The sequence below is a fragment of the Anopheles arabiensis genome, chromosome 3 (genome assembly GCF_016920715.1).
Source record: "Anopheles arabiensis isolate DONGOLA chromosome 3, AaraD3, whole genome shotgun sequence".
Classification (NCBI taxonomy): domain Eukaryota; kingdom Metazoa; phylum Arthropoda; class Insecta; order Diptera; family Culicidae; genus Anopheles; species Anopheles arabiensis.
Window position 1 is genome coordinate 62,622,182 of NC_053518.1, and position 26,963 is coordinate 62,649,144.

Below are 26,963 nucleotides of genomic sequence, written 5' to 3' on the forward strand. Positions count from 1 at the left end.
TAGGCTGAAGCTGGTCGGCATCCACATAGCGCGTCCGATTTTCGTCGACTACGAGAGATTTTCCCGATGGACGCGGCTGGTCAGGACGATGGCTTACGTATGTCGGTATGTAAACATTGTTACCAAAACTAAATCTCCATCGACAGGTCCGCTTAACCGCGACGAAATCCAGCGGGCTGAAACGGTAATTCTGCGAGACGTTCAGAGGAACGCTTTTACCGATGAATATGCCATACTCTGGAAGGCGAGGGAAAACTCAACAACACCGTCGTGGAAAAGTCCGATTCCCAGAAGCAGTTTGTTGTTCAAACGAAGCTCCTATATGGACGAGGACGGTTTGCTGAGATTGAGTGGAAGGATCGATCGTTGCCGTTACGTGGACCCCGGGAGGAAGCGACCTATTCTGCTACCGAGACGACATCGTGTTACCGAGTTAATCGTTGACGATGTCCATCGTCGGTATAAGCACGGCAGCCAAGAAACTGTAGTGAACGAAGTGAGACAACGCTTTGATATACCGGCTCTCCGATCTGTGTGTAGACACGTACGCCTGCAATGCCGACCATGCACATTGTTATACGCAAAGCCAGCGTCCCCGGAAATGTGCGAATTACCTGCTGCTCGTCTTGCTGCATTCTCTAGGCCCTTTTCATATACGGGCATTGATTATTTCGGTCCGATGGTAATCGTGAACGACCAAAAGACGGAAAAACGGTGGGGTGTTTTGTTCACGTGCTTGACGGTTCGAGCCGTCCACATCGAGCTTGTGCAATCCCTGTCTACGAGTGACTGCTTGATGGCAGTTCGGAGCTTCATGGCACGCCGCGGAACACCAATCGAAATAGTCTCCGATCGTGGAACGAATTTCGTGGGCGCCGATCGTGAATTAAAGGAAGCTGCGGAACGTGTTGATTCGGCGATTTTAAATGAATTCGGATCGCCCGATCCGGTGTGGAAGTTTAACCCCCCCGCAGCCCCACACTTTGGAGGATCATGGGAAAGGATGATCCAATCGGTCAAGAGAATGCTGTCGCGCACCCTCACGGAGAGGCATCCTACGGAAGCGGTCTTGTCGGCAGCATTGATCGAAGTCGAGAACATGCTCAATTCTCGGCCACTTACACACGTTCCATTCGACGGTGAGGATGAGGAACCGTTAACTCCCAACCATTTTTTGTTAGGTTCTTCCGCAGGAATGAAGCCCTTGGTGAAGCCTGATGATTCGCCAGCAGGCTTGAAACAAAACTGGAGAGCTGTACAGGCTAAAATGAACGAGCTCTGGAAGAAGTGGATCAAAACCTACCTCCCCACCCTGGTTAGAAGGACGAAATGGTTCGAGTCGTGCAAGCCTATTGAGACCGGAGATGTTGTCTTAATCGTGGACGAAAACAGCCCGCGAAACTGTTGGCCGAGAGGAAGGGTGGAACGCGTAGTCCCATCCAAAGACGGAGTCATTCGTCGGGTCGTCATCAAAACAGCGAAAGGAACGATGCTGGAGATGCCAGTAGCGAAGCTGGTATCGCTGAACGTCGCGCTGAGGGTTATCGTTCGACGACGTCGAAACGCCTGGTGGACTGTCGCTTATGGTGACGACGCGATCGTTCGAGGATCGACAAGGAGCGTCCGTATTTTAGCTAGCGGCCGCTAGAGCGCGTATAATAATAATAATAATAATAAGAAGAACTTAGCATATCAGCCCACACCCGGGGAAGAGTTGGTCTTGACTTTGTTGCTGCCGGGTGTCCCGCGGTGGCGCGACAAATGCACGGAATGCACTCGACCAAAACATGAACCTACCGATCCGAACCCATTCCAAGGCATTGCCGGCCAATCGGCGTCATGATACCGACTCCAAACCAACAGATTATCGACGGACAGGTGCAGCACCATACGCGCACCATAATAAACAAATCCAGAAAATCGAAAATGTACGCATCAGAATCAAATAGTTGTGGGGTTTCCAAACGCACGCACACATACAAACACACAAACACGCGCGCGCAAACTCACACACAAACACACACACACACACACACACACACACACACACACACACACGCGCGCGCGCGCTAAGGCACCTACGAACGCGCGCACGCGAGAACGCACCTACGAAAGCGCGCACGCAAGAACGCACCCCCCACCAAACCCCCCTCCGCTTCCGCTATCATCAGCTATCATATAGCGCATCATCATCCAAAGCGCCGGGCGGGGTGGGAGATCGCGGCATGATAGAGTGAATGGTCACTTTCCCCGCGCTGTGTGTGTGTGCGTGGGTGTGTCGTGACCCGAAAAACTCGAGACAGATTTCGACACATTAAAAAAATAATTATTGCCACTTTACACTGTGCTACATAATGCTTAGAAGGCCGTTGAAGCATCAAACATGTTCAAATTAAAAAATATTAGTTTAGTGTTAGACGTTCTCCTACGCTTGTTTTAAATAGGCTTCTTCACCCTCAATTGGCAGGGGCATCGAATGGTCTCATCAGCAGCGGCACGAAATAAAATAAACCATCAATACACCGATAACACTTTGAATCCCAATCCAGCTTCTCCCACAGCGTCTCAAGGTCACACACAAATTAATAAATGCTAACACCCACCAATAACAACACACAACCGCAATGCAAATGTGGCGTACCTCGCACGCAAGCTGCACCACACTATAGTTGCGCTAATACACCACACCTGCGTTACACCACACTTGCGTTACACCGCATGCAAGCAATCGCCTTAATTCGGTAATCGTACCGAACCGGATAACTGCACTACCGTGCATCGGAAATAAAATATAAACGCTCTCTTTCATTTTGACCGCTAAGCAAACCAGACGTGAGTAAAATCATTCCGCACATCCGAAGTAGCTAACAGTTGACACGCATAACCCTATAACTGGTGACCCCGAACGCGAAAACCGAAAAAGTTTAGTTTCGATCGCAAAAATTACAATCGTGTAATTTATCGCCGCGAGTGTTCGACCGCGTACTCTACTTCCGCGAAGTGCCATCGATTTTATACGGATCGAAAATATTCCGCGCGTCGCGTTAACAAGTTCAGTGTTTCGCTATATAAGAATCGCGAGTGTAAGGACAATGACCGACCCCGCACCAGCACCGGTGATGGTTGCGCCAGCGATGGCAGCCCAGCATTCGCCTGCACCGCTACAGCCAGCACCTATTATCCGACAGCCGAAACTAGAAGAGGCAGAGATCGCGAGCTCATACGCCAAAATACGCTTTCCCGAATTCGACTCCGAAGATGTGGAAACATGGTTCGTTTGCTTAGAAGCGGCATTTTATGTTAACAACGTTGCTTCCGATAAGCACAAGTTTAACGCAGTGATCGTTGCACTCGGTACCCGCGCAAAGTTCTTTCACGCCGCCATTGCAAAATGCAACAAGTCGACCTTGGCTGATAGATACTTGTTTGGTACGGAACCCTACGTTGTGTTTTTGTTTTTTTTTTTTTTTTTTTTTGAAGATGTTCTTAATAAAGAATCGGTGGCTCTGAAAAGAGCCGATGGTGTGCTTTTTCTTGGTCCCAAGCTGGGTGGTTTGCTTGGAGTTCTGTGCCACTTGTGTGTGCCAAGGAGTTGCTGTTGAGATGAGCGAAGCGTGTTGCTTGCCGAGGATTTGAAATGACAAGAGTGAGAATTTGGCTTTTGCCGCTTTATTTATACTGCATTTTTTAATGGTGTGCGTGATGACGAAACGATCGATGACCCGTCGAACAATTTGTAGCGATCCGCGAAAGTAGTGATGTGCTACAATCGGGACAATAGTAGTGATGTGCTACAATCGGGAACGAACATACCGGCCACCTTTTGGGAATAATTCCCAAAACTTAGTCCTCGTTGTGGCACTCTAAGGCACATATCTTGGAGACTGGTCTTTTCATGATTCCAGAAGCGGTCCGAAGGGTAGCTACTCGTGCCACAGCATCAGGTCCTAAATGCAATGATACAATGCGTGCCAAAGGCCACTTCAATGGAGGTAGTTGATCGTCTTTCATGATTACCAAGTCGCCTATGGAAAGTTTATGTTGTTTACGGCTGATGTTACGTTGATTATGCAATGATGTTAAATACTCCTTGGTCCATCTAAGCCAAAAGTTTTGAGATAACTTCTGTATCAATTGATAGTGGGATAGTCGGTTAGTTGGTATATGCTGTAAATCGGATTCAGGCAATGCCTGGGGATCTCTGAGTAATAAAAAGTGTGCTGGTGTTAAAGGTGATAAATCATTTGGATCTTGTGAAAGTGGTAATAGTGGTCTTGAATTCATACATCCTTCAATTTTTGTTAATAGAGTACACATGGATTCGTATGAAAGTTGAGCTGTGCCAAGCTGCCGAACTAGATGAGTTTTTGCTACCTTAACTGCGGCTTCCCAAAGTCCACCGAAATTAGGAGCGCGTGGTGGTATTAGATGCCACTGAATGTTTTCGTTAGACAAGTGATTAGTTATTTTATTATTATCTTTATGAAGGAATTGATAAATTTCATGTAATGCATTCTTTGCACCAATAAAATTGGTACCATTATCTGAGTATATGTTTTTCGGTTTTCCTCGTCGTGATACGAATCGATCCAAGGCCATCAAAAAAGTGGTGGTACTCAAGTCACCCGCGAGTTCTAAATGTACAGCCTTGGTGCTCATACAAACAAATACGCATACATATGCCTTTGGAGATGCAGCCTTGCGATGAGATGGACGCAAATAAAGTGGACCACAATAATCCACACCAACGCAGGAGAAAACTTCATTTATTGTTACACGTGATATTGGTAATTGACCAATAGGTTGGATTATTGGGGTGGGATTAGCTCTTACACAATTAAAACAAGTTCGAGTTACACTTCTAACGGCTCTCATGCCGTTCAATGGCCATATTTCTTCACGAATAGATGATAATGTCATGCTCACTCCGCCGTGCATTGTTTTCAGATGATGATCCATGATTAGAAGGCGAGTGAAAGGATGGAAAGCTGGCATGAGGATGGGATGCTTAGCATCGTGGCTCAGATCAGAATGGCGCAACCGGCCACCAACGCGTATTAATCCATCGTTGCCAATAAATGGATTAAGAAGTCGAATAGAAGAAACCTTAGCTAACCCTTCATTTCTTTTTAAGGCTTGTAGTTCAACAAAAAATTCAGTAGCTTGTACCATTTTGCATAGGGCTCGTTTAGCATGTTGTACCTTTTTGAATAGTCTAGCTCCAAGTAATGCAGCAGATAATTCCAATCGTGGAATGGTTAAAGGTTTCAATGGAGCAACTCGCGATTTTGATGTTAGTAAATTTACGCGTGCGGAACCGTGTTTGTCTTCTGTGCGTACATACACACACGCACCGTAAGCAGTTTCAGAAGCGTCGGAAAAACAATGGATTTCAATTTGTTCATAGTGTGGTTGAAAAGCAAAACGGTCAATTCGAAAGTTAGTAAGTGTAGGGATTTGCTCGAGAAATTCTGCCCATGAATTTTGTAATGATGGGGAAATTGTTGAATCCCAATCCAAGTTCAATAGCCACAATTGTTGCATTAGTATTTTAGCTCGTATAGTTATAGGGGTAATCAATCCAAGTGGATCATATAGTTGTGCTATGGTTGATAGAACCTTTCGTTTGGTATAAGGGCTCTTGATTATATTAATGTTTATGTTGATACGAAATTTGTCTGACATAGGCTCCCAGCATATGCCCAAGGTTTTGATACTTTCATCTGGATCAAAATTGACGGAAGAATGGGTGGCAATAAGTTCAGGTGGTAGGTCAGCTAATACTGCTGGAGCGTTGGAACACCATTTGCGAAGGAGAAAGCCACCCTTCTGTAGCAAAGCATTCAGTTGATTGCGTAGTTCAATTGTTTCTGGGATGTTATTTGCTCCTGCTAGCAAATCATCTACGTATACGTTTTCTTTAATCACGGAACGAGCTTTGAGATACGTATCACCTTCATCATTGGCAAGTTGTATTAGAGTGCGCGTTGCTAAGAAGGCTGAAGGAGCTAGGCCGTAGGTTACGGTTCCTAACTCATAAGTTCGAATGGGCTGAGAGTTGTCAAATCTCCACAAAATTCTCTGTAGGTGTCGATCAGTTGGATTCATAGCAACCTGCCGATACATCTTTTCGATGTCAGCTATGAGTGCTATTTCATATTTTCGAAATCTGATAATTAATGTCAATAATTCTTCCTGTACCACCGGCCCAACTAGTAAGGCATCGTTCAGTGATTTACCGGTACTGGTTTTGGCAGAGCCGTCAAACACAACTCTGACCTTGGTGGTAGAGCTAGAATCCTTCAGCACAGGATGGTGGGGAAGATAAAATGCTCCTGAACAATCTTCCCGTTCTCTTGGGACTAGAGTCATGTGCCCCAACGTTATATATTCATGTATAAACTTGTGATATTGAGCCTTGAGATGCGTATCGCTTTCTAATCGTTTTTCAAGTAGTTGAAATCTGCGCATAGCTGTGTTTTTAGAATCACCAAGCATTTGATTGATATCAGGATGTTTTGGCATTTCAACTATATATCGACCATTGTGGTCGCGGGAGACTGTTTCTTTGAAATGGTTTTCGCATTCTCTTTCGTTGAGACTATAACTTGAATTGTGAAGTTCGTCTATCTTCCAAAATCGTTCTATTTGTTCTTCAATGGTGGGATGCATGGTTACTACGTGACATGTAACTTCGTTTTGATTTTTTGATGGAATGTTGCCGGTCATAATCCATCCAAACACAGTTTCAACAAGTTGGTTGTTGTTTGGTAATTTTTGTCTTCCTGGACCTAGCAATGAATAAAAATGTCCTGCCCCAATGATCATGTCAATGCGCCCTGGTGTGCTGAAGTGAGGATCAGCAAGTTGATATGAAGCAGGTACATTCCAAAAATGAGCTGGTACTGGTGTAATTGGTGTGTCACTAGCAACCTTTTTCAAAACTAGAAAGTTCATTGTTGTTGCGAAATTATTTATTCGCGATTGTACTTCCGCTTGTATTTGATACCTTGCGCTTGTTTTTGTACCATCAACTCCGACAATGGAAACGTTAACATTTTTTCGAGTTAAATGTAACTGCTGACACAATCTTTCACTAATTGCGTTTGGCTGTGAACCATTGTCCAATAAGGCTCGTGCAAAATGTTTTTGGCCATATTTGTCGACCACTTGTAGTAGTACAGTTGCGAGAAGCACGTTTTGGGGACTGTGCTCAGAACTAATTGTATGCAAAGTTGCCATGATATTTGATTCAGATGTGGTGCTTTCTGATTCAGGGTTATTATTTGTTTGCGTTTTATAGTGTAAAATAGAATGATGCTTCCTTTTACAAATTCGGCAAGAGTACTTAGAAGGGCATTGTTGAAAGAAATGTCCACTTCTCAAGCAATTGATACAAAGTTTGTTTCGTGATACAAACTCTTGACGCGCCTTACATGGCATAGCGATAAAGGATTGACACTGATGCAACGTGTGACCATCTTTTTTGCATGCAGGACAAGTGTGTGTGTTGTCCTGTTTCACACTAATTGTGTTAGTGCTCATTTTCTTGGAAAATTTATGGTTAGGTATACCCATTTTCGAATGAGATGTGGTTGGGCGGTTGCCTGTCTGCAACGCTAATGCTTCAATTGTTTGAGCTCTTTTCAACAAGAAGTTTGTCATATTTGGATGAGTTGGCTGGATGTCTTGGGAATTGTGTTCTTCCCATGCTTGTAATGTTGCTTTATCCAATTTGGTAGCAAGAAGTTCCACAAAAATTGTGCTGTTGTCAGGAATGCTCTCCTCTAATTGTTTTAAAATATCGATGTGTAGCTGAAATTGGTTAGCCAATTGTCGCAAGTCTGGGGCGTGACTATTGGTTAGCTTTGGAAGCTCGAACAATGCACGTGTGTGCATTTTACGAAGATGTACTTTATTGGAATATCGATTCAAAAGAGCTTTCCAAGCCACCTGATAGTTTTCTGCTGTAATAGGAATTGGTTGTATTATTCCGGCAGCTTCCCCTTTGAGGGACGCACGCAAGTAATGAAATTTTTGGATGTTGGAAATTTCTTCAGAATTATGAACAAGTGAAACAAAGGTGTCATAAAAGGATAGCCACTCTGTGAGCTCACCACAAAATTCAGGTAATGAAATGATAGGTAGTTTAACACTTACGCTTGCTGGGCGGGTAACCTCTTCTTTTACCTGATCTGCTGTTTCCGGAATGTAGCTTGTTAACGCGGCCTTTGTTTCGAAGTAAAGCTCCTCTGCTTGTGACAATAACGCTTCGTTTTCGCTGGTAGCATTCTCGGAATCGTCCCATTCCTCGCAGTCTTCCTGCACCATTTGGAAACATTCCCAAATTTTCGACAACCGATCAAGTCGGTCGGGTATTTGCTGTTGTTGTTGAGGAGTATAGTCTTTTGCAAACTGCGCAAGCCGCTGCATAGACACAATGAGGCTTTGCCGTTTGGCTTGCCGTGACTTAAGCTTGTCTGCTTTTGTCATTTTTAATGTTCACTGAGCAAACACGGTTGCTTGAGAGAAAAAAAAATCACTTTACTTTGTTAGTACAACGCGCACTGCACGGTTAGTACGAATTGTTAAAAACACAGGCTTTGATGCGAAGTTTCGTAGAATTGTATGCGATGCAAATGGCATGCACTAAACAATGTGCCTTGAACACCCAGGTTGTGAGGCACCCTTTGTACTCGGAGGAGGTACACAAATTTTGCGAAATGCACAGACAATTATTGATTGTCTTGCGAAGAATATGCGCCGCGAGATAGCGCACCAAGGATAATGCGCATGGATCACACGAATTGTGAAGCGCCTTTTGTACACTGAGTGGTACACGATTATTCGCGAGCACACACACACACTGTGTGTCGCTTGTGAAGCGCTACGTACCGCGAATGAGTTTGAGAATGACGCGCACAGAACACACACTTTGTGGTACGCGTTTTGTACACTGAGTGGTACACAATTATTCGCGAGCGCACACATACACACTATGTGTCGCTTTGAGAAGCGCTACGCGCCGCGAATGAGTTTGAGAATGACGCGCACAGAACACACACTTTGTGGTACGCGTTTTGTACCGTGGGTGGTACACGAGTATTCGCGAGCGCACACATACACACTATGTGTCGCTTTGAGAAGCGCTACGCGCCGCGAATGAGTTTGAGAATGACGCGCACAGAACACACACTTTGTGGTACGCGTTTTGTACCCTGGATGGTACACAATTATTCGCGAACGCACACATACACACTATGTGCCGTTTGTGAAACGCTACGTGCCGCGAATAAACTTAAACGACCGCGAATGAAACAAACCGGTGTACAACTTTACACTTGCAACACACACGGTGGCCACAGAACGCACACAATTTTTTAGGATATCTAATCCTGGTTTGTCGGCACCAAAATGTTTGGTACGGAACCCTACGTTGTGTTTTGTTTATTTTTTTTTTTTTTGAAGATGTTCTTAATAAAGAATCGGTGGCTCTGAAAAGAGCCGATGGTGTGCTTTTTCGTGGTACCAAGCTGGTTGGTTTGCTTGGAGTTCTGTGACACTTGTGTGTGCCAAGGAGTTGCTGTTGAGATGAGCGAAGCGTGTTGCTTGCCGAGGATTTGAAATGACAAGAGTGAGAATTTGGCTTTTGCCGCTTTATTTATAATGCATTTTTTAATGGTGTGCGTGATGACGAAACGATCGATGACCCGTCGAACAATTTGTAGCGATCCGCGAAAGTAGTGATGTGCTACAATCGGGACAATAGTAGTGATGTGCTACAATCGGGAACGAACAATACTCTACCTTAAAAAAATCGGTCATCGATTTTTTTCTGCCGTCGGAAAACCAAAGGCTTACAAGCTTACTCTCGGGCGTTTCGCTAGGCGACCGGAAACCGAGTATGCTGCTTTCCGAGATGCGCAGAATGGGAGGAGAAGGATGTTCCGATAGCATCCTATCTAACATTTGGTTACGCGCCTTGCCAACCACAGTTCGCTCCATTATCGCTGCAATGCCATCCGCATCACTTGATGATCAAGCCAGCGTAGCGGATAAAATCCTCGAAGCGCCTAGCAATGCCATTTGCACCGTGAATGAGATCGATACTCCTGCCGCAGCCTGCAGTTTAGAAGCCCGCATCGATGCACTCTCTCGCCGCCTAGATGAAGTCCTAACAGCTGATCGATATTCGTATGCAGATAGCAACACACACAGAAATTCTCGATCCAGACAGCGTCATCCGTCTAGCCAGCCATGGGGGCAACGAACTTCTAGCGCCATGCGATCACGCACACCATCACGCGCACCGCGCCGCTGGATCTGTTGGTTCCACTATCGCCATGGAAACAAGGCAGAGAAGTGTGAGAAGGAGCACTCTAACGATACAAACACTAAGTGTATTTTTTTCGACGAGCATCTGCCAGTTTACTCCCGAAAAAAGTAGTGCGTTTCTCTCTACACTCTCACACTTATCCTGGCCGAGACACTCTCATCAACCCAGCCGAGACCGTGAGCACCAGCTACAACGCACCCTCATCGCAGCAGCGCAGCAGCAACAGCTTACCACTACAAGCAAGCCCCACGTTAAATACCACCAGCACCAGCATCAAGCTGAACCCCGGTAAGGCCGAAGTAATCGAGCGCATCTATGTGAACGACAGCAGAACCAACAACAGATTCCTGATCGACACCGGCGCTGAGATTTCCGTCATACCACCATCCGCCAAGGACAGAATGAACCCGATGCCAGCCAGAAAACTCTTCGCTGCAAACGGCAGCTCAATCGGTACGTACGGCACAAAAAACCTAACCCTAGACATCGGTCTTAACCAATCATTCACATGGCCATTTACAATAGCTGATGTAGATTCGCATATTATCGGAGCTGATTTTTTAAAACACTTCGATCTACTCGTAGATATCAAACGCAACAAGCTAATTAAAAACAAAACACACATCACTAATACACTACCAGCACAAGTATTCGCATGTAGTTCAAACGATAGCTTCTCACATCTCTTAAACGAATACAAAGATATCACGATACTCGATAACACACGCAAAGCAGTCAATACAAACGTAACACATCAAATCATTACCACCGGTCCACCCGTCTTTTGCCGTCCACGCCGTTTGGACCCAGAAAGGTTACGTGAAGCAAAAGCTGAATTTGACATTCTCATAAAAAACGGCATTTGTAAACCATCGAAAAGCTGTTGGGCAAGCCCTTTACACCTCGTAAAGAAACCAGATGGAAAATGGCGACCCTGTGGAGATTATAGGAGCTTGAATGCTATTACCGTTCCTGACCGGTATCCCGTCCCCCACATTCAAGATTTTTCAAATATTTTGTATAACAGAAAAATATTTTCTTGCATCGACTTGCAACGTGCATATCATCAAATACCTGTGGCTCCTGAAGACATACCCAAAACAGCCATTTCAACACCATTCGGCTTATTTGAATTTAATTTTATGACATTTGGCCTTCGAAACGCAGGACAAACGTTACAACGGCACTTGCATTCCATCCTTGGCGATTTAGATTTTGTTTTTCCGTATGTTGACGATTTATGCGTCGCCTCCCAGAACGAAGAACAGCACCACCAACATTTGCGTATATTGTTCGAACGTTTGAGGCAGAACGGACTAACAATTAATCCAACAAAGAGTCAAATCGCGCAAACAAAAGTAGAATTTCTCGGTCATCTTGTAACCGCAGATGGTATTAAACCAAAACCCAGCAAGGTTCAAGCTATTTTTGACTTTCCAAAACCAACCATAGCCAGACAAATGAAACGCTTCCTTGGCACGATTAATTTTTACCGGCGTTTTATACCGCATGCAGCAGAGCGCCAACAAATTTTGCACGGTATGATGAATGGCAATATAAAAAATGACTCCACTATACTTACCTGGGATGAAAACAGCACGCAAGCATTTGAACAATGCAAACACGATCTGGCAAACGCAGCTTTATTAGCTCACCCTTCACCAAATGCAAAGCTCGCCTTAGATGTTGACGCTTCAAGTCATGCTATAGGAGCTGCATTAAATCAGTTGACTGACAAGGGTATCGAACCTCTCGCTTTCTTTTCTAAAAAATTGTCACCTGCACTTAAAAAAGCCAGCACTTATGATCGCGAACTTTATGCTATATACGAATCGATAAAGCATTTTAAAGTCCTTTTGGAAGCACGTGAATTTATCGTGTACACGGATCACAAACCGTTAACCACTGCATTTGATCAAAAACTCGAAAGAGCCAATCCCACGCAACAAAGAAGGCTGCTTTTCATCAGCGAGTACACCACCGATATACGACACGTGGCCGGCAAACACAACCTAGTAGCAGATATGTTAAGTCGTATAGATAGCATAAACACGCTCATCGATTATAACCAATTAGCAGATGCACAACAAACCGATAGCGAACTACAGCATTTTTTAAACAACCCACCGAAAACATCATCTCTGATATTAAAATCACTGGCTATACCGAACTCTACCAAATCTATTTTCTGCGATATTTCCACTCGATACATCCGACCTTTCGTTTCTAAAGCGCACAGAAAACTGATCATCTCCAAACTGCACAGCTTATCGCATCCTGGTATTAGAGGAACAACACACCTGGTATCGCAACGCTTTGTATGGCCATCAGTTAGAAAGGAATGCAAAGCGTTCGTAGAGACGTGTATCGAGTGCCAAAAAACAAAATAATACGGCATAACAAGACACCTACAGCCGCTATAGCCACACCGAACGCACGCTTCACACACGTACACATAGATTTAATCGGACCACTACCACCATCAGAAGGAAACGCGTACTGCTTGACGATGATCGACAAATTTACGCGATGGCCTGAAGTAATACCGATCCCCAACATCACCGCCGAAACTGTTGCACGTTCCTTTATTACAGGATGGATTTCGAGATATGGTGTTCCCTCTAAAATAACCACCGATCTCGGAAGGCAGTTTGAATCGGAAATGTTTCGTTCATTGTCCGCAACACTCGGAATCGACCACCTTCGAACAACACCTTACCACCCCCAATCAAACGGCCAGATCGAAAGGATGCATCGACAGCTAAAAACCGCTATCCTTTGCCACAAAAACGCTCGTTGGACGGAAGCACTCCCAATAGTGTTGCTTGGTATGCGCTCCACCATAAAAGAAGACATCGGTGCAACCAGTGCAGAACTCATCTATGGTACAACACTTCGATTACCTGGTGAATTTTTTGACGAACCATCGAATTCACCTAACATCACGCCTGACTACATAGCAAATCTAAAAAATATAATGTCATCGTTGAAGCCGTCCCCCACATCGAACCACAACACGAAAGAAAAAGTATATGTACAAAAACAACTAAATTCCTGTTCCCATGTTTTTGTCCGCATCGACGCCGTGAAACCCGCTTTAACCCCTCCTTATGATGGTCCATTTAAAATATTAAAACGTAACAAGAAATCTTTCGTTTTAGATATCAGAGGCAGGAAAAGTGAAATTTCCATCGATCGTTTGAAGGCCGCATTCATGATGAATGATGAGTCTCCGATCCAAAGCACCACCCCCGTTGATGAGGAAAACAACCCGCTGCGCAAAGCGACGGAAGGCGTTATGCCGTTCTGAGAATTTTATCATGCCCTCTTTTTCTCTCCAACGGCAAATTTGTCGAGCAGCTCGTCGAGCTGCCCGTCCCTAGCTCCGCCTCATTCCCCTCGCCTGAGCGCGCTGCCAAAGGTTTGAATGTGTTGGTGTGTCAGACGGCCAATCGCTGTCAGCCATCGTCCGTGCTCTTTCCCTTCCTAGCGCTATCTCATTCTCGCGTGTTGTCAATGCTCATGAGTTGCTGTGGCGCTTAAAAAACCGTTTATACACATTGCGGCGATGAAGTTGCATTTTCACATATCAAACCAAAAAAAGCGCAATGAGTTCAATTGCTGCAATGTAAAAATGACTACGGAATCGCTAGCTCACGCTGGAGGGTTTGCTGTGTAACGCGCAGAACCTTAATTCGCATTTACACGTTCAACCCGGCGCTGATTTTCATCAACTTTTCTTTCCGCCGGCATCAAGAACGCAAGCTGATTATGATAGCGGCATCCTGGAAAGTTCACTGGCAGTCCCTGGGGCCTGCCATCGAACTAAACATGTTAAGCATTAAGCATAAATTTGTTATCCTAAGCTTCTGTTGGGGGTGTTGGGGGTGGGGGGCAAATGGTTCTCCAGCCATGGTGCCCCAACGACCATCTTTCCGGGGGCCCTTGTCGCTAATACTCTGTCCACTTGTAGACATACGGCATATTACAGACTAGCGATCTTCGGCGACCGCCTAGTCCGGCTACGGTTAGATCCGCCGCTGGTTCTTGACGGTGTTTTTTTACTGTAGAGTGCATCCTTCCCCTGCCTTCAGCGTATGCATCGGGCAGGAGACAGTGTGGCAGTATGCAAGTTGCACACTGGATAGGAGCGGGCCCGCGGCACCGCCATCATTCCGCACATCTGCATGCCCGTCGTGGGTTCTAATCGCGTATGAACCGTCCGCCGTAGCAAGGGACTAGTCACCGGCTCAGGCTACGTGGTACTCAAGTCCTAAAACGGCCGGCATGATCGCGTTGGCTAGTACGCCATTAATAATAATAATAATAATAAAAGAACTTAGCGTAGCAGTCCACACCCGGGTAAGAGTTTGTCTTGACTTTGTTGTAGCCGGGCTATCGCTGTGACGAGACAAATACACGGAATGCACTCGGCCAAAACATGAACCTACCGATCCGAACCCATTCCAAGGCATTGCCGGTCGCACGGCGTCATGATACCGACTCCAAACCAACAAGCCACCAGATTCTGGACGGACAGGTGCAGCACCATACGCGCACCGTAATAAACCAATCCAGAATCCTCTTTTGTATGGATTCACTTCAAAATGTTGTTTCCACTTGCGCCCGCTAGCTGAATTAGAAATAAATGTGCAATATATCACACGCACGTTTTCTTAGATCACGTGTCTTTTAAATACGCCCAACAGCAGAGCCGATCGCAAAGATGCCAATGCCAATGGTTGTGTTGTCTCTCAGGTAGCGAGATCGAAAATGCATGGACTTTGTAGCCGCAGCGGATGAAAATGTACCCATCAGAATCAAATAGTTTTGGGGTTTCCAAACGCACGCACACACACAAACACGCGCGCGCAAACTCACACACACTCACACACACACACACACACATACACACACACACACACACACACTCTCTCTCTCACACACACACACACACACATGCACGCGAGCACGCACGCACGCACACACATGCACGTACGCACACATGCACGTACGCGTGCACGCGGGCACACCCGCGAAAGCGCGAACGCAAGCACGCACCCCCACCAGAACCCCCCTTCCCGCACGAGCGAGTACGGATACCTTATCGGTAGAACGGCTGGTTCAGTTTTCTTGTAGCGCATCCTCATTCAAAGCGCCGGGCGGGGTGGGGGATCGCAGCATGATAGAGTGGACGATCACTTTCTACGCGCTGTGTGTGTGTGTCCTTCAAAACTCGAGACAGATTTCGGCACATTAAAAAATTCGCCACTATACATTGTGCTACATGATGCTTAGAAGGTCGTTGAAGCATCAAACATGTTCAAATTAAAAATATTAGATTAGTGTTAGACGTTCTCCTACGCTTGTTTTAAATAGGCTTCTTCACCCTCAACTGGCAGGGGCATCGAATGGTCTCATCAGCAGCGGCACGAAATAAAATAAACCATCAATACACCGATAACACTTTGAATCCCATTCCAGCTTCTCCCACAGCGTCTCAAGGTCACACACAAATTCATAAATGCTAACACCCACCAATAACAATACACAACCGCAATGCACATATGAGTATCAACGCATACACCGCAACAGCCAATCAGCTGGCAGCGGAAGGCACAGGCTGAAGCGCAAGTGCAAGTAAGGCAAGCCAGGGTGAGGGAGGGAGAAGAAGCGGACGAAAAATGGGCGCCATTATTTTTTAAATTTTTGACCGTTTTTTTGCTCCGCCGCCGCCCGAACTGTCCGAACTGCTCGAACTGCGCGACCCAGCGCAGGAATCGCTGAAGAACAGCGCGGGAGAGCAGCCAAAATCTGCGCTGGCCAGCGCAGAATTTGGTACATTTTCTGCGCTGGAAACTGCTCGAATTTGCGCAGCGGGAATCTGCTCGCCAAAACGACCGACCCACTTCCCGCTGCGCAAATTCGAGCAGTTTCCAGCGCAGAAAATGTACCAAATTCTGCGCTGGCCAGCGCAGATTTTGGCTGCTCTCCGCGCTGTTCTTCAGCGATTCCTGCGCTGGGTCACTGGTTATCGAACGGCGGCGGAAGCAAAAACGGTCAAAATTTAAAAAAGCGCCGCTGCTGCGGCGACCGACTGCCAGCCGATATCGTGATGTTATTGTCGACGACCAGTGATGGTGTCAGCGAGCGTGTGAACAAAGTGCTGTTATCGATGATGATTCGACCTGATACGGTATTCGTGGCGGCCTCTAACGCAATCTGTTTTAATTTGAACATGTTGATCTTCAACTCATGTAACAGATGACTATAATTCGCAATGCTCGGTATCTCAGCGCGTGCGCGTCCACTCGCGCTTTGAAAACCAGCTCGTTCGATAAATGGCTACTGAGTGCGTGCCGCGTGCGCAGCTGCGTGCCTGTGCATACATTGTGTGTGTGGTTTGCGCGCATTAACAAAACATTCTGACTGATTCATCGCTGCGCTAAAATCGCCATTTTCGTCTCGCCGAGAACAACACAAACACGATCGGCTCTATGACGGGCGTAACACGTGATCTAAGAAAACGTGCGTGACATTGGTCAGCAGCGGCATAATGGGCACAGCATTTACAGTGGTCGCCAGACTGGACAGTTTATTGATGCGCCGTATCTCCGTCGAGTGACGGAAGTCGGCATCTGCGGAAACAACAATGCTGGTTCGAATCGTAGGTTCGCTGGCCGGTGCGACCGGCATTGCTACGCTGGACTGTGTGTTATTATTATTAATGGCGTACTAACGCAGCCATTTCGTTCAAAACAATACCGACGATAATCACTGCTACGGCAGACGATTCGCTACGCGTTAAACCCTGCGGAATGATGCGGAACGCAGGCCGCCAGTGTGCAGCTGCCTGCCGATGCGGGAAAACACCGACTCAGCGGCAGATTTGCTGGCGGACAGCGAAGTCGCGTGCGCTGGCGGTGGACAGGTATTGGCGACAGGCCCGTGGTGAAACCTGGCAGGAAGCTGGGATGTGGGTATGTGAAAGCATGTTTGTCGATGGCAGGCGAACTGCCGGGATGCGCAATCGGCTGCCGGCAGCGCCGAGTTTGAATTGCGCATGAAGTCATGCGCTTTTGGTTCATTGCACGATGCATTCATGCAATGTAAATGTTTTCGCCACAGCAACTCATGAGATACGCTAGAAGGAAAAACACGGACGATGGCAACGATTGGCGACACCAACACATTCAAACCTTTGGCAGCGCCTTCGAGGAGAGGCAGAACGGGCAGCTCGACGAGGCTCTGCCGTTGAGAAAAAGAGCATCAGAACGGCATAACGCCTTCCGTCGCTTTGCGCAGCGGGATGGGATTCAAAGTGTTATCGGTGTATTGATGGTTTATTTTATTTCGTGCCGCTGCTGATGAGACCATTCGATGCCCCTGCCAGTTGAGGGTGAAGAAGCCTATTTAAAACAAGCGTAGGAGAACGTCTAACACTAATCTAATATTTTTTTAATTTGAACGTGTTAGATGCTTCAACGACCTTCTAAGCATCATGTAGCACAGTGTATAGTGGCAATAAAATATTTTTTTTTAAATATGCCTAAATCTGTCTCGAGTTTTCGGGCCACGACACACACACACACACGCACACAGCGCGGGGAAAGTGACCATTCACTCTATCATGCCGCGATCCCCCACCCCGCCCGGCGCTTTGGATGATGATGCGCTATATGATAGCTGATGATAGCGGAAGGGGAGGGGGGTTTGATGGGGGGTGCGTGCTTGCATGCGCGCTTTCGTAGGTGCGTTCTCGCGTGCGCGCGTTCGTAGGTGCCTTATAGCGCGCGCACGCGCGTGTGTGTGCGCGCGTGTGTGTGCGCGCGCGCGTGTTTGTATGTGAGCGTGCGTTTTTAAACCCCAAAACTATTTGATTCTGATGCGTACATTTTCATCCGCTGCGGCTACAAAGTCCATGCATTTTCGATCTCGCTACCTGAGAGACAACACAACCATTGGCATTGGCATCTTTGCGATCGGCTCTGCTGTTGGGGGTATCAAAAAGACACACGATCGACGCAAACGTGCGTGTGATATATTGCACATTTATTTCTAATTCAGCTAGCTGACGCAAGTGGAAACAACATTTTGAATTGAATCCATACAAAAGAGGATTCTGGATTTGTTTATTACGGTGCGCGTATGGTGCTGCACCTGTCCGTCCAGAATCTGGTGGCTTGTTGGTTTGGAGTAGTTATCATGACGCCGATTGACCGGCAATGCCTTGGAATGGGTTCGGATCGGTAGGTTCATGTTTTGGTCGAGTGCATTCCGTGCATTTGTCGCGCCACAGCAGTAGACTCGGCAGCAACAAAGTCAAAACAAAAACTTTCCCCGAGTGTGGACTGCTATGCTAAGTTCTTATTAGTATTATTATTATTATTATTGGCGTAATAGCCAACGCGATCATGCCGGCCTTTTCAGGACTTGAGTACCACGTAGCCGGAGCCGGTGGCTAATCCCTTGCTACGACGGCCGGTTCATACGCGATTAGAACCCACGACGGGCATGCAGATGTGCGGAATGATGGCGGTGCCGCGGGCCCGCTCCTATCCAGTGTGCAACTTGCATACTGCCGGTGCATACGCAGCAGGCAGGGGGAAGGATGCACATCCACAGTAAAAAAAAAACACCGTCATGAACCAGCGGTGGATCTAACGGTAGGCGGACTAGGCGGTCACCGAAGATCTCTAGTCTGTAGTATGCCGTATGTCTACAAGTGGACAGAGTATTAGCGACAAGGGCCCCGGAAAGATGGTCGTTGGGGCTCCGCGGCTGGAGAACCATTTGCACCTCCCCTACCCCCCATGGCGACAACAATTTTAGGGCCTGTGACGGATGATCGATGATCCCATGGCCACCCCCCCTCATCCGCTGGAAATTTAAGTATACTGTTCAATCTTCCTACAGCTGTGTGTCAGTACTCCCTCCTCCCGGTCATCAGTTACCATTGACAAGTGCCTCAATTCGTCTTTCCGCCTTTCATCAGCACCTTCCTTTCTTTGACCGATGGATCATAACATTCCGGAAGAAAACACATTTGGCGACAGTTGTGCACACACACGCAGGCTCACACCGATGCGCATACGGCTCAGCAGATCTGTGTAATCTAAACCATTTGAAAGCAACAACAAAGTTATGCTTAATGTTAGTGTAACAAAGTTATGCTTAATGCTTAGCACGTTCAGTTCGATGGCAGGCCCCAGGGACTGCCAGTGGACTTTCCAGTATGCCGGTTTCACAATCAGCTTGCGTTCTTGATGCTGGTGGAACGGAAAGTTGATGAAAATCAGCGCCGGGCTGAACGTGTAAATGCGAATTAGGGTTCTGCGCGTGAGCTGGCGTTTCCTTGGTCATTTTTACATTGCATCGATTAAACTCATTGCGCTTTTTTGGTTTGATTTGTAAAAATGCAACTTCATCGCCGCAATGTGTATAAACGGTTTTTTAAGCGCCACAGCAACTCATGAGCATTGTCCACACGCGAGAAAGAGATAGCACTAGGGAGGGAAAGAGCACGGACGACGGCTGACAGCGATTGGCCGTCTGACGCACCAACACATCCAAACCTTCGGCAGCGCGCTCAGGCGAGGGGTATGAGGCGGAGCCAGGGACGGGCAGCTCGACGAGCTGCTCGACAAATTTGCCGTTGGAGAGAAAAGGAAGGCATGATAAAATTCTCAGAACGCCATAACGCCTTCCGTCGCTTTGCACAGCGGGATGATAAAATTCTCAGAACGCCATAACGCCTTCCGTCGCTTTGCGCAGCGGGACATATCGTGCAGCTTATTTCCCACAGTCAAGATAAAATTTTCATCAGGGAGGTCTAGAATAACATTTAAATATATTTTTGATTAAAAACTTTGAACGAAGTCTATAAAATGTATGCCTTCAATAAATCTGGGCCGCTACAAATGTATTTTCAAAGCCAAGTGATCCGCAATATTTAAAAGGTTGGTGAGCACTATTTTGCGCACATGGTTCCTATAATTAGTCACATACTTATGGTACTTTCTATTCGTCTCCGTTCTACAAACGCATCGGGTGCATATAAAGGGTTGTTACTACGAATGAAACAATTAGTGTTGAAAACGGTGTGGATTTTTTTAGATAACACTTATTGTGCTGATTTTATTGTGGTGTAATCAAAAATTAGTCCACTGTTCCTGGTTTCCGTTTCAACTAAAGGGCGAGGGCAGGCGCATCCTGCCCTTTTATCGCCAAACTTATCGTTTTCCCTATCTTTCCTCTCGCTCGCTTGACTTCCCTTTCACTCTTTCTTCATCTATCCATTTCTTCTCTCGCGCTGTGACCTGGCAGATTGTTGGGCACCAGTGCTGCAAAATGTCACCATCAATATCACAAAAAAACTGAGTGAATCAAAAACCTTGACAGCGTCACGTACTCAATTGCGATTATCACAGGTGAAATTCTCAAGTGGTTGTAACGAGTGATACGATTGATGACAATTTGGGAATAAACTTTTAGTCAATCACTGTTATGAAATTTTCTGGACCGGGAGCAGCACTGTAAAATATCACTGTTTCAGTCACCAACGCTCATGACTGAAACGAACATCAAATCAGCTCACGTACACAAGTGCGATGATCAGACGCAAGATGAACATTGTCGTTGTGACGTGTGACCAGATTGGTGACATTGCAGCAACCACCTCTTGGTCGGTCACTTTGACGTGACTTTGTTTATCTGTGATCAATTTCGAAATGTCACTGATTCTATCACGAGCACTCGTGATTGAAATGAAATTCATTTCGGTTCACGTACACATGTGCGATGATCAGAAGTAAGACGCACATGGTCGTTGTGACGTCTGATCTGATTGATGATATTTTGGTAACCAACTCCTGGTCAATCAGTTTGTCGTGATTTTTTGGTATTTTATTATCGCGATAGACTTAGAATATACATGGCGCGGGCGAGTGGTGTAGCTCAGTTTACCCAGTCAACCTGCTTGTTTTTTGTTAAAAAACATAAAAAACAAGTTGAATTGTGCTCAATTTTATTTTTATTTTAGTTTGGCATTAATCTGGCTGGAACAAACTGGATAATTTGATTCTATTTGGTGCAGCAGTATTATTGCGCTAGGCAAGTAGCTCTGTTTGCAAAATTGGGCTACTTTCTGTCACGCGCGACGCTGCCGCCCTATGTCTTTTTGAACGGTAACGGAAAGACATCACTATGGAATAGTTTGGATTATTTCGTCAAAAATTTTTATTGTTCAATAGCATTTTATCTACACAATTTGATACATTATGTATGCCTGTGATTGTATTAACTGTTGGTTTTTACAATAACGAAATAATATGATCCAGTTTATACAAAAGTTGAAATTTATAAAAAATATAAATTTGACATTAATTAAATCGAAATTTTGACGAGTAGACTTTAATTCTGTCCCATCGTTGAAACGGTAGCATCCTTTTGATGTAGTCGAACACTTCGCTGTTATCATTCATGTGGATTGGAAGTCCGTTATTGCGTGCCAAATTTTACTCTAAATTAAAAAAAAACAAAAACAAAATGGAAGCCTCGGGAAGTGGTAGTGGACAGCCGAAGCGGAAAACGTATGCGAAGCGGAAAACGTATGCGTCTACTGCTTGGAAGTTATTGAAGCAGGTTGAAGATCGACTTGTGTGCAACATCGATCCACAAAATGGCTGCCAGTATGAGCAGGCGCGTTATGAAGGAGGCAACTTCATACGCCATTTCCGGCTATGCCACGAAGAGCTGGCTCGGCTTCATGGGTTTTTCGACAAAGAAAACGAGCCCCCAAGCGCAAAAAAGTGATCGCTAAAAGATATGTTGCGATTGACCACGAAACTATGTTTCATGCTAGCGTTGATCTAGTCACAGTAAACAACCTCCCCTATAGTTGTTTCGAATGGCCTGCTTTCCGGAAGGTTTGGGGTGCGTGTTGTGATGCACTAGGCATAGTTATAAATCGCGAGAACATTAAAACACACGTCCGAGCGGTTGTGTCACGTGTAGTGGATAGTCTCGCCAACGAAATGCGCGAGAAACTTATATGTTTGAAGGTGGATTCCGCTGTACGTTATAACAGGCATGTACTAGGAGTGAATGCCCAATACGAGCTGGACGGTATAATGGTGTGTCGTACCTTGGGTAAGTAAGTCGATTAACAAAAATGTGCATATATATATATATATATATATATACATATCTACACACACATATATATATATATATATATATATATATACATATCTACACATATATATATATATATATATATATATATATATATATATATATATATATATATATATATATATATATATATATATATATCTCTCTCTCTCTCTCTCTCTAAAGGTTCTGTTGAACTATAATTTTGTTATGTTATCATTGTTATTGTTATTTTACAGCAATGCTAGAAGTCAACGAAAGCCAGACCGCCAAATTCATTAAAAACAGAATCCTAGATGTGTTAAAACGCTACAAATTAAAGTTGGAACAGATTTTTTCGATTACAACCGACAATGGCGCAAATATGCTAGCAGCTGCCAAACAATTGCAACAACAGTTTGTTGCGGTTCAGGCGCAATTTCATGGGATGATCGACGATGAGGACACTACAGCTGAAGATAGCTTCATGGAAGCCTTAATGGGAGAGCTTTTTGAACAATTTACCATAACACGTTGTTCCATTCATACACTGCAGTTAGCTTTAAATGATGTTGTGAGAAATGAAGATGACTTCATTAGAACAATCACTAACATTGTGAAGCAATCGAGGAAAGTAAAATATAATCCCTTTTTCGACTGCCACAAGGAAAAGCGTCCTCCGCTGTGGTCGCCTACGCGTTGGGGTGGAAAATATAAAATGGTGCGGTTCATAGGCAAACGCGAGCAGTTTTTACGACACTTGGAGAGCAGTACCCCGAACTAGGTAATTTTGTAAAAGGACTTTACCAAAATTAAAACTTTACCAAAATCACACTAAACACATCTGTCCACTTCGGATAGAAAACATTCTTCTTTACCACAACCAAAAATTGCACAGTTAATCTAGATCTTGACCACACACTACATACATTCAGCTGCACATCTGTTCACTTCGGATACAATCATTCATGTTTTCGTCATGCAGTGTAGTTCACTCTCTTACAAATAGTACCAACAATGTTACCCATCCCATCGATCATTTCAGAATTTTCCTTCTTCCTCGTGGTTTAAACCATTATCTATCCATTACAATTATTGAAATGTTATTATTTGTATTATGCCTTATATTTATTCAGATGTTAATTAGCAAAAATTCTAACTCTACTTTTTATTCCTACCCAGTGATTGATGATGAGTCATGGACCATAATTAAAGAATACGAGGAGGCCTTCAGACCTTTCTACAAGGTAACCAAGCTGATGCAAACTTTGCATCAGCCGTTTTCGGAGTTCTACATCCAATGGCTAAATGGTGTTCGTGAACTAAAACTTTTGAAAAACAATCGGTTTGTGACACCGTTATCAAACGGTTTGATGAACCGGTTGAACCTCCTAAAAGACAGCCAATTATTCCGAGCCGCATTGTATTTGGATCCTAGATTCAATTTCTTGGATTCTAAAGTATTCAGTCTTGAGGAAAAGGAATCAACCCAGGTAAGGATGTAAGGAGACCGTCATACCGCTTTTTATATTGTTATGAATGTCTTCTGACAATAATATGTACTAAGGACAACACATTTCACCAGTTAGATAAAAACTTCATTATTAACAAAGTATTGTTATTATCATTTTTCTACAGGAGTATTTGATGCGAATTTGGGAGAGAGTCCATGCGCTTTGCTCTGCTAATAATGCACCGTTTGAACTATCACCAGATAATTCCATCAATGAATCTGCAGCATCCGTAGTAGAGGATTTGGACGATTTCCTTACCGATATGTACGGTGGCACGCTGAGCACATTGACACATAACTCTAAAACTGTAGATAGTATTCGGCAGCAGATCAAAATGCTGGAAATTGAGCCTCGACAACCACACACGTGCGATGTATGGAAGCACTGGTTGGCCAGAAAGGCATCACACCCGGAGCTTTTGCTGTGGCTATGGTGGTGCTTTCTGCGCCGTCAAACCAAGCATCGGTCGAAAGAGCGTTTAGCGCTTTGGCTCTTGTGCTTACGAGCCATCGAACTGGCATGGCTGATGATCTGTTGGAGAATACGTTGTTGGTTAAACTTAACCAGCCCATCGTTGAGAAAGTAATGCCAACGCTTTATCCTTGGAAGGACTTCAAGGAAAATATCAACCAATAATAGTAATCGAATTGATACCAGTTAGTATGACTAATTTATATGAACTCATGTGTATATAGTTATGAATATTTTAGCTTTATAGTTAGCACTTTATCAATATTTTATTAGCTTTCATGCCACCATTGAATTTTTACTGAAAAGTAGTATAGACTGTTATGAATTTTGATGTGTATATATTTATGAATTATTTAGCTTTACTTAGTACTTTACCTTTTCCAGAGCGTTAGTACTCTACCAGTACCAGTTTATTAGTTTTGAAAACCTGAATTTCTATTTATTAGTATTACTAACTGTTATGAATTTAGATGTGTATTATTTCGTATGGTTATTGGTAGCTATTATACGAACTGATCTCTTATGTTGCACTATTTAAATAAAGAGAGATGAACTACAGACACATAATATAAGTATTGCTCATTACGGCCTTATAAGACGGAGGAAAATACTGTCATTTCTCTTTTGGCATTTATCTGTCAATCCTAGACTTTGGCACACAAAAAACTCTCTTGTTGTCACCTTTCACATTTATTATTTGATTTATTGATTTTTTTTGGCTTCATCCGTAAGAATCATTCGTTGTGTTCGTTATCAATAAATTCAATACGCTCCACCGACATTGACAGTAAAAATCCACTTTCGAGCAAATCGGAATTGAGAATACCGAATTCCGATTTTCCGACTGGCATCTATCTGTCAAGCCCTGTTTGAAGGATACATTCCAAAACCGAAATACAGTAGTTTCCTCCGTCTCATAAGGCCTTTATTTGTTAACGTTTGATTGCAGTTTATTATTTGATGCTCTAGATAGGATTAAGCTTACAAGCAATATCCAAACAGCATTTCAAATGTTTGAAGAACTTTAAGTAAAGATAATTAAGATTTTGAGAATGTTTTATGTATTCGTCATGTTACTAGTCCTGTCAAAAGGAAAGATAAAATCTGGTTTAAAAAAAAAACAAGTTATGGCCTGTTGGCAGAGATTAACAGAACAAAACTACATGGCCTGTTAGCAGAGATTGACAGATGCCGCCCACGCTGTCGCTCATCGGGAGCAATACAAATCATAAAAATCATAATGTTTAAATTGTTTTTAAAAAACACATGAAGCTGTCAAATTTATAGGAATCGCTTATTGCGAATTCGCATATAGTCTGTTCCCGAGTTACGCGGTTCTCGACATACAAGCATTCGGAGATACGCGGGTTTCTTAATTAGACAGATCAAATGTCAAACAACTACAATTCGCTTCAAGTTCAGTATAAATTGCATTTTTGATAACACATTGAAACCGCTATAAATCCAGAAATGGGGTCCATCACGATTCTAGTCAGCTTTTTGTATGGAGTTTGAAAGTTGGAGGCTGAAATCATGTAAACACTCCATACAAAACCACACAAATAAATAGCCTGCAATTTTCAGTCTAGATTATTCTAGCCTCAAAGCTAGAATTAGATTCGAGTACCTGCAGAAAAAAATGACAAAACAAGGTGTTGTTTACATTTACCGCAAGGTGCATTAAAGAGATTAGGTGGTGAAATCTAGAATCAAAGTGTATGCAGACCAAGTGGTTGCATAGCAGTTTTTAATAACCAATTTTAAACATCACTTTTTGACAGGACGCGTGATTTGACTTAGGGCGGTGGCAACGCTTTTTCGCATGCGATTTTATCGGACGGCCTGTCAAATTTTTATATTTTGACGGGGGATTTGACGGATAACGTCGGACGACGAAATCGCACGTCTGACGTTATCTGTCAAATCCCATATAAATCTCATCCGATAAAATCGCATCCGATCACCGTTGCCACCGCCCTTACGCAGAAAATCGAGATATGAAGTTTCTTTTCTGTCCACATTAATAGCGTATCTCGGGAACAGCCTGTAGATCAGTACAGGCGGTCCCCGAGATACACGGTACCTCTTATACGCGGATTCGGAGATACACGGTTTTCTAAATTTGACAGTGCTTTGAGCAAATTGTACTGATTTGACACATCAATTTTAAATTGCCAAATAATTTCCGTTTCGATCGAATGTTAAAAACTATTTCAAAAATTTAAAATTGTTATATTCAGTGAGAATCATATCAAATAATTCATCAAGTGACCGCCTGTACAGTATACGCTCGGTAATCCGCACTTGATTGAGTGCAGATTATCGAGCATGTGGATTAGAAAGGTACTTATTACCGAGCGTATAGTGTAAAAAAATGCTGAAACCCAATTTTTGGTATACTGAATTAAAAGCATTCCTAGGATGTGAAGTAAAACTTTTGGACGTAATCCAAACAAGTTAATTATTTAAATGAAAAATATATCTGTCCA

The 26,963-nt window shown here is 44.3% G+C and overlaps 2 protein-coding genes across 2 annotated transcripts; one reads left to right on the forward strand and one right to left on the reverse strand.

The window, feature by feature from the left end:
* Window positions 1-433: 433 nt before the first annotated feature.
* LOC120901131 lies at window positions 434-9,494 on the reverse strand. Its single transcript, XM_040308839.1, has 3 exons — window positions 9,324-9,494; window positions 7,240-8,522; window positions 434-550 (listed from the first exon to the last, which is right to left on the reverse strand). The coding sequence occupies exons 2-3, from the start codon at window positions 8,491-8,493 to the stop codon at window positions 434-436; spliced, it is 1,371 nt and encodes a 456-aa protein (XP_040164773.1). The 5' UTR covers window positions 8,494-8,522; window positions 9,324-9,494.
* Window positions 9,495-23,243: 13,749 nt separating this feature from the next.
* Window positions 23,244-24,589, forward strand: LOC120901132. Its single transcript, XM_040308840.1, has 3 exons — window positions 23,244-23,273; window positions 23,672-23,982; window positions 24,128-24,589. Exons 2-3 carry the CDS (start codon window positions 23,749-23,751, stop codon window positions 24,587-24,589), a joined length of 696 nt encoding a protein of 231 aa, XP_040164774.1. The 5' UTR covers window positions 23,244-23,273; window positions 23,672-23,748.
* Window positions 24,590-26,963: the final 2,374 nt, after the last annotated feature.

Excerpts from the sequence above, each read along its gene's own strand:
- LOC120901132 (XM_040308840.1), top strand. The coding sequence starts at position 23,749 with ATGCAAACTTTGCATCAGCCGTTTTCGGAGTTCTACATCCAATGGCTA. Across the intron at positions 23,983-24,127 it reads AGGAAAAGGAATCAACCCAG|GAGTATTTGATGCGAATTTG; the intron begins GTAAGGATGTAA and ends ATTTTTCTACAG.
- LOC120901131 (XM_040308839.1), bottom strand. The coding sequence starts at position 8,493 with ATGACAAAAGCAGACAAGCTTAAGTCACGGCAAGCCAAACGGCAAAGC. Across the intron at positions 551-7,239 it reads CATCTGAATCAAATATCATG|GCGTACGTGTCTACACACAG; the intron begins GCAACTTTGCAT and ends TCGGCATTGCAG.